This window comes from Parasteatoda tepidariorum, chromosome 1 (assembly GCF_982258835.1).
Source record: "Parasteatoda tepidariorum strain Cologne lab strain chromosome 1, Ptep-v5.0, whole genome shotgun sequence".
Lineage (NCBI taxonomy): Eukaryota > Metazoa > Arthropoda > Arachnida > Araneae > Theridiidae > Parasteatoda > Parasteatoda tepidariorum.
The window spans coordinates 1,084,721-1,102,768 of NC_141755.1; the positions used below are offsets into that span (position 1 = coordinate 1,084,721).

An 18,048-nucleotide genomic window follows, 5' to 3' on the forward strand; every position below is an offset into this window, starting at 1 on the left:
TTTTTTTTTTTTTAATATGAGAAATATTTTAATGAATATAGTCTTCATCATCAAATAAAGCAGAAATCCTATGATTCTGATGATTATTAAGTTAATATGGAATAAAACTGATAGCAGGGGCTAGGTTCAAAAGGGGTTTTGCTATTGAAGCCATAATTTTTTTGGCATATAACTTTAGCGCTGTTAGCAACATTCAAGCTAGAAAAAAAGTTTATAAAAATTGTGCTCTCTTAAAAATTCTTAAAGTGAAAAAATTACAGAAAGACACGCACAAAAAGAAAGAAAAGTTGGGTCTTTTTTTTTTTCAAGGATAAATTGCACAATAAAAACTTATAAGTTACTCATAGCATGTACAATGCAAATTTTGTGCCCAGTTTAACATTCTTAAATATAGCACAGAATTGACATCATTACAACAAATTACTATATTTTTGTTATTTAAAATAAAAAAGAAAAGAAATCATTTAAAAGCAATATCTGCTTTCTATTTTACTTATAAGTCCAAGTGTACCATATTAGCACATATTAAAAATATATAGAGGGAGAAATATAGTTAAGAAACATTATTAATGAGAAAACAACTCCTTACAAACTTAATGCTAAGATGATATGGCAATTACATAAGAAACATTTAAAATTCAAATTAAAAAAAATTTCAATTTAAATTTTTTAAAAAAAATAATATTAATAATTGTTGATAATGTTTAAAAAAATCAACACATTTTTTTAAGATGAATGAAATTTCAATTAGAAATTTGTAGCATAGAAGAAAAAAAATAAACAATTTACTTTTTTTTCTTTGAACATAATTTATACGAATTAAAAGCATATATTGTACAAGTGTGAATAGGTATAGTGCAATATAGCTTAAATTTATTCCCGCATATCAAAGTATTAACTTATATTTTTATAAAATTGAATATAAATCAGTAAAATTTATAATATTTTCAAGAAAGCATCATAATGTTTCAATTAAAAAGCTAAGCTTCAATTTTGCTTCGGGATTTTCGAGTCTTTTCATGATTACTTGCTCGAATTTCGATCGGATCCTTCCGAATTCCATGATATCTCTTGGTTTTTCAGCTAACCAAAATTTGTCAAATTCATAAAAAAGATAACCTAAAATACAGACCTTTAAAATTAGACAAAAAATTTTTTTTCATACATCAGAGTAAACACTTTCCAAACAAACCCTAAAGATTTCCAGAGTTAAATTTGAAAAGTAAATTTAAACCAGCATATTTTAATGAATATAATGGTAATTTATTATTAATGACAAAAATATATATATATATATATTCAAAATTTTATCTGCAGAATATGTAAGAAACTATGAAGTCAGAGCAATTTATAACCAAAAACAAAGAGTAAAAAATAAAGCAATATTAAAATAGTCTTGATTTCAATTGTTTTTAGCTCATTAAAATGAAACAACAATAAAAGATAAAGTGTAAAAAAAATGAACCAAACATTAGGCAAACTAAACAAAACATAAAGACAATAAAAATAAAAAAGAAATGCTTGAACAAACTAGGCTTTTAAATGACATCTGATAGTGATGTAATCTGATTACTCTCTCATTTGCAATTTTCTACCAACTTTTTTAATGATTACGCACAATTTCATAATGGCGCCTCTTCTTAAAAACATTTTTACCATATTTATTTTTTTACTTATTTTATTATTTTTTAGTTTTACTAAACTTATCAAAAATATATTTATTTTAGTTAGTTTTAATTCTGTTTGCAAGGCCAAAATAAATCTGTGATACTTATTCTGTTCTATGAGATTCCCTTTATTTCATAAAGCAAATCTTTATAGCTATAAAATTGATTTTCAAACTCTACCCTTTAAACTACAAAAATTGCTGGGGATTAGCTTGAACTACAATAATTGCCAATAATTTAACTAAACATAACTTGAGATTGCAATGAGGTGTGGCTATTAAATAATAGGACTGATGCTCCCTCAAGAGAACTACGCCGAACATGGATGACCCACAGCTATGTAGTGGGAAGCATTTTCTTTCCCGCCAAACGAGTCTGTAAACAATTTAGTATGATGTGTCATGGCTTTGTACAAGAACTGCTATTTTGTTCTGCTGAAAAAAATAACGAGTGTAATAAATGAGCAACGAATCTTTTATGAAATTTCCCCTGGAATTTGAAAGAAACACAACAAAGAATATAAAAAGTGTATTAAATTAAATATTTATCACATGTTTGAGTTTTTTGGTGATTAAAACATTTCCAAGCTAGCCCAGAAGACAGTCCCTTATCTGACCAACGGCTAACGAGTCGCGTGATTTCTGAAACTGTTGAATAGAATGGTGGAAGGAGTCACGAGTTCTTTATCAAAATAACGTGCCAACTCACTCTGCATTATCTATCAAGAAGTTTCTAGCCAAGTAGAACATCCCAGAGTTAAACCATCCACCTTAATCCCCCGACCTAGCACCATGAGAGTTTTGTTTGTTTCCCACAGTCCCATCTGCATTAAAAAGAGCAAGATGAAGTTGTAAAAGGTAACACAGCCCATGTCTTGAAGGAGCTTGTCAGGATTCCTCGCCCATGCATTTGATTGACTCCTGACCTGAGGGTCAGAGGTTGAGGGACACAGGAAGTAGCATTCCTTTAGAGTGGGGGTGGAGTAAGGAGAAGAGAAGGACTTTTTTTGGTGAGAAAATACTTTTAGTGTAGACAGGATGCGGAGAGATTTTGGATACAAAAGGGAGTAATGGAGCTTTTATGTATATTTTGGTATTTAATTTAAAGCATATATAATCCAGAACCCTAAAATAAATATACATTATGAAAAGTTCTTGTCATCATTAGGAGTGATCTAAACAAACGAACCGACACTAAAACCATCTCAGAAAAGATGGACGTCACAGAGCTCACAGAAAAAGATTCCTAACATTGCTTCGAACAATCGAAATTTTGCACAGAGCGTTGGAGGGACAGAAGAGGGGTTAAAGGGGTTAATAACTAAAAATATTTCAATTTAAAATATAATGTTTTACAGCATCAGCCCTGTTATTTAATAACCACATCTCGCAGAGTCACCATAAAATAAAACAAAACACTTACAATAAACATTATGAAAATCCTTGATGAGGGGTCGATCAGGAACAGTATTATAGAAATGAACAAGAAGATGCTGATCTTTAAGCAACTCTAGTGCCATACTTGTCAAATTTATTCCAACTATTGCAAATGAATACCTAAAATTTCATAAATAAATAGAAGAAGAATTTAACACAAAATATGCAATAAAACTACAGCATTTCACTGGCAACAGAGTATTATAATAAAAAAGAATATTAAAATCTTCAGTATGCATAGCTAACTAACTAGTTTGAAATAAAATTTCAATACAATAACAACTAAAATTGATTTTCAATGCGAAACTAAACTAGTCTAGAGCAGGAGCCTTTAAACCAGTGGTTCCCAGTTTATTGGGAACCCTAAATGAATGACCTCCTTTTGGCGAAACTCACTTCATAAAGAAAGTTCACTAACAATTCTGAGTCAAACATAAACTAAAAATCATTTTGAATGTAAAGAAAGACATTTTTTCTATGTTTTACAAATAATAGTACTAAGATTTGGTTTTGTGTCAAGAAGTGCAAGCTAGAAGCAGTCTAATACTGAATTTGGTTTTAGTGCAATAATCTTAAAATGAATAAAATAAGCTGAGTTACAATTTCTATAAAAGTAAAAACGAACCATTGTATGGTTATCAGAGATCTACTTCTGCATTATTTGGATTTCATTGTTTACTTTGAGTTGAAAAGTTAGATGAATACTAATGCAGTTTTTAAGAAATGCACATCTTTTAATTAATTTATTCACATATTTTTTACGATAAAATATGCTTCAAAAGTTATCACTGATTAAATAAAAAAACATAGGATTCTGCGCGACACCACTTGTAATCACTAAACTTTTAAGACTAAGTTCCATACTAACTTCTCCACTTTATATATTTTTCAATTTATATCATTTTTCAATTTTTTTTCCCTAGTAAAGCATTTTATTATTTCGAGTTATGCTAACTATATTTATCTAACATACTGTAATTGTGAAATGAGCAGAAGTTTTAGTTTCAGAACTAGGCAAAGAGTGAAATATCTATGATGTGAAAGTTATTATATGAGTTCAGGACAAATTTTACCATTCATCACAATCAAAACCAACTGTAAGAGGACAGATTCCAGTAAAAGAACAATTAATTCTTACTTTAAAAAGTTTTGTTTCTTCAAATCATTTCATCAAACATGAAATTGTAATTTAAAAATTGAATCAAGTTAAAAAGAAATTCTGATAAAATAGCAAAGAAACAAATTTCAACTGGCTTACCCATATACTGGATGTTTTGAATGAAGCAATACATGCCTGGCAGCATCATTATACTGAGCAGCAAAATATCTAAAATAAAATTAATTAATAAAACAAAAACATTTAATAATTTACAACATTTAATATTCGTGGTAATTACTTACAGCAAATTTTCTAATCCTAGAAGACCCATTCCTCGGAAATCAGTCTTTGGATCATCTCCTTGAAAGCCTATTTCACCCCACTGCTTTGAAATCCTATTTTTTAATTCTTCAGAAGGTTTTAACAAACTCCACAACTGAAAACATGCACAACATATCTTGTATTATAAGAATTATCTGAACTGAAATTTTAGACATAATTGATTTGCACATTTCTAGACACTATATAAATTTATCAAAAATAAATTTATATAGTATCTAGAAACAGAAAGAAAAAAATATTATTTTAAGAAAATGATGCTTTACTTTAAGCTTTAACAATATTAAATATAGTAAATTTTAAAGCATAGCTACCAAATCATATTTAGAATAATATTAATTCAATTAAAACTAATCTTAAAATTCTTAATTTTTGTATTTAACTGATTTGTTAAGATGTCTTTTATGTTTCATAACTTGAGTAAATATAATTAATAAAAATCACTTTCCTCTCATTTAATCATTTGGGCAAAAGATTCCAATCAAATACTCAACTAACCAAATATCGCTAACCAAAATTTTGCAAATTTATAGATAATTATTTGCTTGTAATGATTAATAGTTTGTGTTTAAACCAAATAGATTTTATTTAAAAAAAATTGACCCTAATTTTCCTAAAAATAAATTTTTTTAACAGTTTTATTTTCTATTGTTTAAATTAATATTCTCAGTTTAAACATAATCAAATGAAAAAACAAAAAGTACATTTCATATTTTTTATTCAAATTCTTCAATTATTCTTTATTATTATATTAGCATATTTATGGAACAAAAATTTATATTTTTCATTTATTTATTAAAAATAATTCTACAATACGGAGCTTTTCTGATCTACATCACAGAGCTTTTGAAGCCTGCTCCAAATTTCTTAAACTTTTGAAAAGCTTATCCTTTAACAATTACAAAGGTTAATCATTCCACTGTTAATTTTTTAATTGATTGAATTCCTAATTTTCGTGTGAAGTAATTATTCCTTATTTAATAATAATTGCTTATAAATATTGTAAATATTTCTTTCAGAAAATTAAACTACAATAAAAAAGCTAAAATCATAAGAAAAACATTTGACAAACTTGGGGTACATTCCTACCGAATGTGCTTCGACCGTTCTACTTTAAAGGCACCAATCACGTTCTGAATTTCTTAATGTATTATGTAATAGGAATTTTTGTTTCGACAAAAAAAATATTGTCGGTGCAGCATTGGAAAATATTTCGTATTAAAAGGAAAAGTTTGTTTTAAAAATAATTGAATCATTTCTTTATAACAAAAAAAGAAGGAAAGAATATCTACACGATTTTCTCAAGATAAAAATCAATTAAACTTTGCAGTTTGTTTTCTAACAACATTATCAAAACAGTTATGAGCAGGCTCTAAAGCACTGTTTTGTGGAAGGGACCCATTTATCAATAGTTGAAAAAGTTTTATTGAAATACTTTTAATGTATTAATTTCTTTTAGTTAAGAGTATAAAGTAATATTTGACCTTTTCTTCTAACTAAACCACACAAAAATAATTGAAACAAAAAAGAAGCAAGATGGTGTAAATCAAAAATACTGGGTTGTTCATTTGATTTATTTATATATTTTCTTTTTTTAAAAAAAAAGTATTCTTTCAGCCATGAGTGCAAATGAATTACTTTAATTATTTTAATTCTTTTTCACTCGTGGATACACTAAATGCATGGTCAATAGTATGGGGTCAATTTTCAAATCCGGTCTTTTTTACTAAAGTTTTAATTCTATGATTAGTTTTTTCTTCCTGTTTTTTTTTTTTTTTTTTTTTTTTTTTTTTTTTTTTTTAATGAAGGTAAATAAACAGATGATTTAAAATTCAACTACACATGTTTCATAACAAATAAACATAATCAAATAACAATAACATAATAAACATAATCAGTAAAACCTTTTTGTAAGAAATATACTTTAAAATGGTTTTATCATGGTTTTGTACCATGAAATATAAAAAAAAATAAAATAAATATTACAAATGGAATGTATAATTTACAATAAATAAATAACTTTAGTGGGGTATCATCTCACTCAGAAATGAGAGGGTCAAAGAGGGTGCATCCCCTCCCTTTTCTGTCTCATGCACTCTGTATAGACAGATGGTTCAATAAGCATCTCCTTATTTGCTCCAAATTAAAAGATGTTGACACTGAAAACACTTTTACTTTTGGAATTTTCCATTTATATTGAATAGCAAGACAGCATATGGTCATTTGGCAAAGACTGGTTGTAGGATTTAAAAAAAAAAAAAAAAAAAAAAAATCGAGAAATTTTATAAATTAATAATCATAACTAGAATCAAAACATTCTTAATTTTTTATTTGAATTAATTAAAGATAATGCTTAGGTGCCATATAAAAATGATACAAGAGTCAAAGCCATATTAAGCTTATTTGTCAACTTAAATTAACATATGAAATCATCGCAAAAGTTGCTGTTTTAAATTTAATGATATAATCGACTATCTTTTTTCTCTTACTATGTAAAGATACGCCAAAAAAATACTAATAGAAGATTAACAAATTATAGAACTCAGAGTTTTTTTCTTCTTTTGTACTCAAACCATTATTTATTTCAAGAAATTTAAATAATGTATGAGTTTTATTAATTTTTCGTACATTTAAATATTGTTAAAACAGAAAACTTTCTTGTCAGAAAACTTTTGTGTTGCAGTTTTAATTAAACTATTTTAGTTTTCTCTGATTGCACTCATCTTCCTTGCATATAAAATGTAACCAAACATAATTTATCAAAAGTGAAATACCACTGCTACGAAAGCGGAAGAAAAGAATTTTTATGGACAAATCATTGATAGCATTTTGCGCACACAACTATTAATCACAGAAAAAGAGTACAGATAAACTGCAAAATGGATAAACTACAAAACGTAAAATATTGACTACAGATACATGGGGGCTTACTATATTAATATATATTTATGAAACATCCTTTCTGTTAGTTTTGAACTGATTTAAATGAACAAAAGTATCTTCCTTACCTTCAGCAACTTCTGTTCATGTTCCGTGTTTTCAGACACATACTGAGTTTTGCGTAATATTTCAACCTCATAAAGTAATTGCCTACAACCATATATTTGATAGAGGCAAGTTCGATAATTCTTTATAAATCTGAAAATCATAAATCATCTTAAGAACAATAAAAAATATTGTTTCAAACAATTTTTATACATTAAAATATTTCAGAATATTGATACTTACGGCATATGAAAATCGGGCTTTATACCTTTGACATCAAGTGTAACTCTGATAGCATAGTCAACACAGCTTTTACTGGTTTTGTCTATAAATCTACCCTGTGAAGCTAAATTTTTCAGCTGATCCACCATGTTCTGCATTTCTTTAACTTGAGATAAGTTCAGAGACAACTCTAGAAAGACAAAAAATTTTAAAAAATGACCAGACAACATTCAAATAACTTTGCCGGGATGCATTTAAGGGAGTTTTTTAGGTTAAGTTGAATCCTTTTAAAATTAATTTTATTATTAAATCAATAATAGTTTACTTTGTTAATTTTTTAAAAAAAAATATTAACAAATTATTAACAATCTATTTGAAAAAACAAATTGGTAAATGAAAAAGAGCTATTAGTTTGATAAGATGGAGAAAATAACACCTTACTTCTAATAACTTACTCATCTTTTACAACATTAAAGTTATAATAATAAAATTATTTGGTGTCATAATAATATAAAAAAAAGTAGATGAGCAAGATTGAAGCAAAACAATAAATCTTAGTGATGAACAAGAAATTGAGGATTTGTCACAGTATGGGAAAAAAGCATTATGTCTCTGTTCATGCAGCAGTTGATGAAAATGTTAAAACTTGTACTGTAGCCAGTTCAAGAAATTATCGCAGAAGCTGAAGAAATGCAAAATGGTGAAATGGGACTCGCTAGAGTGGAAGGCATTGGAACAATGAGGAACTTTCTGCATTCATGAGAGCTTTCAGAAAATAAGCAGCAATCTGTTATAAGTCAAACATTCATTATTACAACTGTGAAAAAAAAGAGTCAATTGAACCCAATTTTCCATACATCTTTAATAAATAATGTGCTTATTCATATTTTTGCAAAGTAAAACTTTTTGGTACTTATTGTAAATTTCAGAGTCCAACATTTACTCTTTAATTACTTTTCATAAATTTTCAGGTCATTATATGATATTTTATGTTAATCAGCAGTCCTGGTTCACTATGAATGGTTGCATGAGAAACGATTGATGAAGGTTCTACTATATCTGAATCTGTTAGCGCAATGAGAAAGAGATGTAATAACCACATCTGAGAGAGGTGACATAAAAAGATGCCTTGAAAAAAGGAAGCTAGGCCAAGGATGGGTGGTGTAGTATGTTAATTAGAAAATATTTCTAAATTAAATATTATAATACTTTAAAAGTAAATAACATTAATAGCTGCATTTAATGAATCAGAAATGGAAGTGAGGTCTCCTACCATTTCAGAATTATATAAATAAATAATTAATCATAAAGAATCATATAATTTAAATGCTGAACTCTAACATAATAACTTCTTTGATGGACACATTTTTAAGGGAGCTTTTTTTTTCATGCCTATGTTGCACCAACTCTCTGCCATGACCTCGCTATGAATCACTTCGTTACAAGAGTTGAACTGCTTTTCAGCAAACTGGAAGAATAGGTTCTAGTTGCTGGCTAGTAAGCTCCTACTTTCAGGCGTGTCTGACGATTATATTCCAGCCAGAGCTATATCAGAAAAATGATGATTTATAAGGCAAAAAAATTATGTTGAGTGCTATCTCAAGGCCATAGTGGGGAGCTGGTATGATCCAGGGACAAAAACTGACGCAGGGTCTATAAAAATATCACAATCAAAAAGATAATTAAGTTAAAAATAAAAATGTTCTAATTTTAAAATATGTCCTATTATTAAAACTGATTTCAGTATCAAGGAAAAATTTTTAGAAAACCTTATTTTTGGGATAAATAATTCAACCATAAACTTCCAAATGTTCTAAGAAAAGGATGTAAAGAAGTAGACAAAATCAAAAAGAATTGAAAAATGGATGACAACCAATGAAATAAAATGAAAAACAATCAACCATGAAAGTGAGACATATTCTGAGGTAAAGGAAGACCTTAAAAGCCTGAAGACAAAAAAAATTAGAATATAAAGGGCAAATGTTGCCTTTGAGATCAGTTTCTAGGAAGGTTATGATTCTGTACTGTCAAGTATCTTTGGTACTATCCTCATATCTAACAATACAATAGGAATTCAAAGATATTTATTTTATTATATAGAAACTATCAATCAATAAAAGAAAGTTAACCTACAGAAATAAAAGAGCAATGTGAGCATAGGTCTACAGTGATGTCACCCTAGCCAAAGTGTTGTTGCACCAAATCCCTAGATTATTTCATATTTACAGATAAAGATAGAAAAAAAAAATTTTTATTATTAAAAGACAATAAAGAAGAAATAGTTAGAGATATTTTTAAATGAACACAAAATTTTTTGTAAAAATTAAGAGATAAATATTTTTTTTCTCGTAAAAAGTTTTCTTGATTGAATTGTCAGAGGATATTTTAAATTTTGCGTTTATATAATGTTTAAAAAATAAAGTGTAATTTCAAAAATTAAAATCTTTTCAAATATCCTACTATTTTTAAATGATGCTTAAGCAGACAAACAATTACATAACAAAATTTTAAAGTCTCTTTAAAAGAATTCCTAGAAAATCTAATTTCAAAATACGAATTTACTTTACGTACAATCAATAAAAAAGATATATTGAATTAGAAATGTTATAAGATCCATACCAATTTTATTTGTTCGATTAAAACCAAAACTTTCACCGTAGCAAATTCTTTGTAACTCACATAGCCTAGTAGTTTTTCTTAAGAACCACTTAACAACAGGTCGTATGTACCAATATACATATGCACAAAATCCAGCTATCATAGACAGCATGTCAAAATATAACAAGGTGCGCTCGAAACATTAGTTTAAATCTCTTTTAAAAATCTTATCATTCCAGCTTATGTGGAGAAAAATAACTCATATACTTCTCATCCGCAAATCCAGCATATTTGTTTACATAACAACAGGATTCTCTTTGTCATAACTATTGCCAACATAACTCTAACGAATATGAATAATTGTTAAGGAAGCAGTAGCCGAGAATACTTACTCATAGGAATATTCACACTAGAGGCAAAAAAATCACGGGGAAGAGGTGGATATGAAGAATGGATTAATTTCATTAAACGAGACAGTTTTCAATGAACAGTTAATAGTTGAGAAGTGTTATTTATCTTTTATATTTTAATATTCGTCTCTGCAGACTTTATAATAAGCTTCTTAAATGCGTAATGAAAGAAGTTGTATTTAAAAATTACAATGTTTTAGGTATTGCTTATTGTTAGCGAATATTCGAACATAAAACTAGCAAAGCATTCGTTCCTTTGCAAAACTTTTAGACTTGAAATAAAACGAATTTAAACATCATTTGTCTTGTTTAAATATGTATATAAACAAATATCAGCGGTCATTAAAAGGATAAAATTTTTATTATTTAAAAAAAAACTAGCAAAATTAAAGCTTTAGTTATATTTTTAAAAGAAAGAAAAATTAATAACAATGTTGATTGGCACTTGAAGCTTATTTATTATTAACGATAGCTTGCGATCATATGAGTAAAATTTCATAAAAAAAAAACTCCGATGCATTATATCATATTAATAAAAAATGAATTTAATCCATTGTCAGCTATTTTAATTTTTGTACGCTATAATTTTATATGAATATTAATGAAACTGTTGTTCATGCTTAATATGGTATGAATCTTTCTAACACAGATAAATTGTTTTTCTGTATCTTATTGTAAGCAGTCAAATGTTTCAAGGGCGAGCATAAGTATGACTTGTTGCAACGTGCGTAAATATTGTTTTTGGAATTATTATGTTTTTATGTCGAGTTTAGATTCGAATACGATTAAATAAAGATATATTTAAGATATACGTTTAATATCTCTTACAATTCAGAAGTGGGGTTAAAAGAACGGTAATTTGTAGTTTATGTTTCTTTTCTTTCTAAATTTACGATGTCTTATTTATGTAAAGTTCGTAAGTCAGAGTTACAGGTTATTGCAATGGAACTTGGCGAAGAAGTACAAGATGCTTTTAAGGTTGTAGATCTAAAAACTTGATTTTAAATAGTAAAAACTATGATGAGGATTTGGTACAAGGACTGATATTCAATTTAAATGCTGACAGAGAAGCCGCTGCTGCTGAGAAAGAAGCTATGAGAAATCATGAATTAGAAATGAGAAAATTGGAACTAGGGAACGTTGGCACTGGCACTTATTTGCCTATTGATTCTCCAAAACCAAAAATAGACTGGCAATCTCAGTTAAGGTACTTTGATTCGAAAAATGACGACATAAGTTTATTTTTAGTGCATTTCGAAAGAGTAATGAAACGAGTTAAAATGGAGCTAAATTTATGGGTGGCTTGTTTGACTAGTGTTTTACCAAGAGATATAGTTGAAATAATTATGCGAGAATCAGAAGTAGCGGAAAACTATTCTCATGTGAAGGAATTGTTACTAAAACGATATAAATTAAGTCCTGAAAAATTTAGACAGTTGTTTTATTCGCATAAAATTAAAATTAATAGCACTTGGCGAGAATATTACTATGAACTTGAAACATTTTTTGATGGATGGATAAAAGGTTTAAATATAAAAACAGTGGAAGATTTAAAAAATTTTATTATATTAGACAGAATTAAGCAAAGTGCACCAGCAGCAGTTCAAGAATATTATGTCAGTGAGTGGTCCTTGTTGAAGTCGCCAATGTTATTAGTGAATAAAATTGATGATTATATTGAACTGAAAGAGTTGTACAAAAATAACTCTCAGGTACCCTCTCTATGTGATCAATATGGAGTAAAAGGAAATGATCAAGTTATTAGAATCAAAGGGTTAGAATCCATAATATGTTATAATTGTTCTGAAAAAGGACATTATTCTCGTGACTGCTCTAAGCCAAAGCGTCCAAAATTTTGTACATTTTGTCGCACAGAAGCATACGGTACGAAAGATTGTCCAAAAAAAATTAGCAAACCGTCAGTAAATGTTTCAACGTTATCACCCCTTGAAAATCTTACTACTAGTGTTGCTGCTCCAAGAAGCACGAGACAATATTTTGAAATCACAAGAAAAAATGAAATTATCTTTCGATAAAAGACATTGCGACGCACATAAATATTCGGTCGGAGATGTAGTCGTTGTAAAGAGACTTCCGGAGAAAACTGGATTGGGTACAAAAACTCAATCTCGCTATAGAGGCCCTCTTGTAGTAATGAAGGTCTTGCCGTCCGACGTATATCAAGTCACAGATTTTAGAAAATCTGGACAAGGCCGCACAAGACGGGCTTACACTACAACTGCTCAAATGAAATTATTTCATATTGTAAATGATGATGACGTATCACAAAATGATGACTCATTGTTTTACGAAGATGACGATGATAATGAACCATCGATAATCACCGACTCGCTAAATCTGTCTCAGATTTCTGAAGACACATCTAGAGATGAGTTCAACAGAAAAGACCAAAAAAATTGCCTTCCTATTTAAAGGACTTTAGTTGACTCTTTTGATTTTTGTTGTTTTCATGGATGGGGTCATCCATTTATAGGATGGCCGAATGTAAGCAGTCAAATGTTTCAAGGGCGAGCATAAGTATGACTTGTTGCAACGTGCGTAAATATTGTTTTTGGAATTATTATGTTTTTATGTCGAGTTTAGATTCGAATACGATTAAATAAAGATATATTTAAAATATACGTTAAATATCTCTTACATTATGATGATGTCTTAAATAATTTTTTACTATTTTATAATTTGTCATTATAATTGTTATTATAAATTAATTTTAATGCTTCACATTAACCAAAGATTATCAAAAGTGTTGGAAAATAATTCATTACCTGATTTAACATTTCAAATAACGCTCTGAAAAATATTTATCCTTCTGTCTGTATTTTTTATAAAGTTTTGTGCGTTTTTTGACAACAAAAAAACATGGGTTTTTTCCAGCAAAAATGAAAACATTACAACGAAACGAAACAATATTACTAATTTTTGAAAATTAATTGATTTCCATTTGACTAAGCGCGGAATGCAAATTAAAAGGTGTTTGTTTTAGCTTAATTTTAAAAATAAAATGATTTTTTTAGGGTACTTTGACCCCGAAATCATTGAGAAGTTTAAATCAAATTTGCATATTTTAGATTTGGATGAGTTCTGAAAATTTTTTTGTTAGAATTTTTTTCTCACATTTTTACATGCGCTGGCGAATAAAAACGAAAACTATCGAACATGAAAGTAATTTCGATAACGTTTCTTTAATGCGACTCTTAATTGAATGCATTTCTTTGTTTTCATTTTCAACATTTATTAAATTATATTAACTATTTTAAAATAAAAATTTTATGAATGTGCCAATAAAATTATAATTTCCTTATTTGTTTCTTTTCTGTCATGATATAACATGTTTTTATTTGTCTCGTATTCGTTTCCTTTTTAAAATGTAGGGGAGAGTCGGGTAGCCCCGCTCACTTAAGGAGTATTGCTTATATTTCTGTATAATTTTGAGTAATAATCAATATTTCAGTATGTTTCTATTGTTTTATCATCTAATTAAATAATACAAAAAAGAATAAACCAAAAAAGAATAGTTCAACTTAAAAAAATAGAAATTTAAAAATACATGTTTTCCAGCTCTTTTCAAAATGTGTCGGGTAGCCCCGCCCAGTTACAAAAATGATGTTTTTTGACTGTTTTTTCAGGTGTAAATGAGAATGACCAAAGTATTGACAACAGATAAACCTTATTTATCATTTTTATCACAAAATTATTTTATTTATTACATATTTATATACTTTTAGTGAATTCTATAATTTAATAACAACAAATGTCATACTTTTTATCATTATTAATGTATATTAATATATTATAATATTAATATATATTTATATTAAATATTTAACGAAAATAATTTAATTTAAGTAACAATATTTAATAATAATAGTTGTTTTTCAATATAAACTTATTTGGTTAATCTCTTCTTATAAACTTAATATAAAATACTTCTTATAAAATTACAAATTTACTTTGTATTTTGATTGCATTCAAATGCTTCTGTAAACTGATTCGTTCGCAAATAAGTGAAAATAAATAAGTAAGCGAATAGCTTATCATAATATTCATGATTTCTTGATATTAAATTTAATTTGGATATATCAATTACATTTTAAAAATATTTCATTTGCATTTTTAAATATATAAATTTATGTTTCATATAATATTAAAACATATATTTGTTGTTAAAAATGCATATAGCATTCAAATTTAAAGCAATAAAATAATAATCTTTGCAACCGTACATTTATCGACGAAATAAAATTGGGCAGTGATACCCGACATTCATGTGAGCGGGGCTACCCGAAATCCAATTTTTTTGTAAATTTGTAATTACTCGAACAATTTTTCACATATAAACTTCCTTCTTTGTGCAAATTAAACTTAAGACTACATACTTTAATGCTGTATGTATAGAAAATATTATTTTTTTACTATTAAAATGAAGTTTTATCGAAACATTAAACCAATTTTTTTTAATTTCATGACTACTGTATTCAACATATTTTCAAAACTATTGTTTACCATGTTACCAGCTGCATAAATACTTGAAACTTTGAAAATAATCTTTTTTTAATATAACAATTAACGTCTGATGGCCCATTGACTTGAAAAAATATTCTATACATATGAAATTGAAAGTGGGCGGGGATACCCGACACTCCCCTATATAATTTCTTATTTTCAAAGATCTAATAATTGATTACACATCAGAAAATAATAAATTATACACTTAAGGAAGGTTTATTCTTTAGATATTGAAAACAGTTATGATGAATCAAGATTTAAAATAAAAAAAACCTTTTTAAATCAATTTCTATCATGGAATACTCATAATATTGCTTCAGGAAAAGCATTAAACAGTCCTGCATGTTAATTTTATTGAGTTATAACGTGATAAATAACATTGATTTTGTTATTTCTCATAAAAACACGGGACTCGAAGCACATATTGGCGCAGTGGACGGTTATTTTATTTGCTTCACACAATGATTTTACACACTTGTCTCTTCCCAAGGTTATTAATACACTAACTAGTTCTCGTTGTCTATGCAGTGGGCGCTGCTCGCATACAAAACTGAACAGATTTTTTCGAATGAAAAGCTAAAAATTTACCACTTAAAAATATTTAAGTGATATTAAATTAGCTAAGGCACAAATATTTTACGTCGTTCAAAAGTTTGAACTATTTATTATAGTTTTCTCTTGATACAAATTTGAATACCGTGTTATTTTATGGTAACACTTCTGAGGATGACGTCACAAACCTACTGAGAGGCCTTGTCTCTCTGTGGCTGCGCGAATCACTTTGGCTCAATTGCATATGCGAATCACATGCAGGAAGAATATTCTATAAGGGAACATATTCCATGTTCCTGCAATTTTTCCGCAGGCAGTAAGATTCCGTCACATATATGCTCGTATATATTTTAAATTTAATGTGACATTTTAGTCTTGAAGTCTTATATTTATTGCAGGTTTATGTCCTTAAAAATTGAAGCTAATGTTTTGCGGCAAAAAATAAAATCTTAGGCCCGAATGAAACATAAAATAACTACATTTTTTCCGTCTTTTAGATAGAATCAAAGCGAAATATTCTTTAATTAAAAAAATGGATTTTTTTAAATTATAAAATGGAAACAATACATTTTTCGAAAATGTAAATTTGTAAAAGCATTAATTAATAATGAAAGAAAGAGAGAAAAAAATGATAACCCCTTTTTGCTTATTATATAATTATTAATTTTGGATAATTTAGATTCAAAGACGAGCATTTATATTACTGCGGTTCAGTTGAAGGCGAGTATCAAGGTTATTAGAGACATAAAGTAGTGCTATCCCAGAGAAAGTTCCTACCATTGATTTCCCTTGAACTAGAAATAACACTGAATTATAACTAATCATAATTCATTTAAGTAAACCTTAATCACAGTAGACGAGAGCCTTATGTTTCTTAACATGTTTTATGACGTCACATTCTTAATAGATATTTCATCGCTGTACTTTCTTTATAACTCTGAATGCTGCAACAAATTATTCAAATAAAAGTACCAAAAATATTTTTAATACAACTAAAATTTTATGTCCTTTAATAAACTAATTTTAGTTTCTTTTGGAGTTTTCTCTTATGAATATTTTCTCGGCTAGCCAGATTTAGAAATTTCGTTGTAGAATTGTGAGCAAATAAGTCATGTTCTAGAATTAAATACACTTTTCATTTTATAGTTTGTCTAAAGAAAGATCTCCCCTTGCCACAAAGTCTAAGGCCGTCTGCTGCTATGGAAACAAGAAATAGAAGATTTCAAAGAGGGAAACTTCTTTCTTCGCTGATTCCCTTTCTCTCGCCAACACGAGTCAAAATCTGTCTTAAATGATGACTCAACTACCCTACTTGAAATAGTTAACCCTCGTTACCATAGTTACTGCCACAGACGAATGGCTGGGGGAGTTCTTTACATAGGCAAACTATACATTTCTCTTCCTAAAATTTGTAAAAGATTCATGTTTTGGAACACAATAATAACTAATTCTTTTCTTTTTCCTTGTTTCTTTTTTTGGAATCAGTTTGCTGTGCATGTTGCAACGGCGCATATACTGCATGGCATAATTATATCTTTAATTTGGTCAAAAACAAAGCTTTTATTTGTATTAAATTTTGACAAAAGTCTTCAACAAAAATAAGCAAAAGCTACAAAAATGAGTATTATTCTAAAAGTTAAACGTATTTCAAGACAAATCGAAAGGGTACTTATCGATTGGAATTCGAAAATATTTGCTGGTATCATTATCCTAATGAAAAGAAAGCTTATCTCTGAAAAAGAGCATGAAAGAATATTGATGCTAGAAGATCCCCCCCCCCCTTTAGACGAAAATTCAAACACCACGTATTATAGTATATTACTTCAATATTTATTACTTCAAACAGGTTTCAGAAATAAAATACAAAAAAAAAAAAAAAAAAAAAAATGCTAAAACAACTTTGAAGAATCTAAGGAAGATTTAACTTAGTAACATATTAAATCTAAACCAAAAATAAGTTTTAACTTTAGTTAATTTTATCAGAAAAAATTTATTGTAAACTGAATAAAATATAAACAAGTAATGAATTTGATTATACTATATGAAAACTATAAACTTTAATAAAAACTATTCAGAATAATCTTGCTTAATTTTATTTTATATGTTTTCTTTACCACCTATTTTACGTTTTGTCTATTTTACGTTTGATCTACATTTTTCTTCTGAGTTTTCAGTTTCTTCCACTATCCTGATAATTATAGGTCAGGATAGCC

General features: G+C 27.9%; 1 protein-coding gene across 1 annotated transcript; it reads right to left on the reverse strand.

The window, feature by feature from the left end:
* LOC107438831 (ELMO domain-containing protein 2) lies at positions 1 to 10,700 on the reverse strand. The gene is made up of 7 exons (XM_016051211.4): positions 10,368 to 10,700; positions 7,770 to 7,938; positions 7,550 to 7,679; positions 4,505 to 4,638; positions 4,362 to 4,430; positions 3,090 to 3,223; positions 1 to 1,119 (listed from the first exon to the last, which is right to left on the reverse strand). The coding sequence occupies exons 1-7, from the start codon at positions 10,516 to 10,518 to the stop codon at positions 959 to 961; spliced, it is 948 nt and encodes a 315-aa protein (XP_015906697.2). The 5' UTR covers positions 10,519 to 10,700; the 3' UTR covers positions 1 to 958.
* Between the last annotated feature and the right edge of the window lie 7,348 nt (positions 10,701 to 18,048).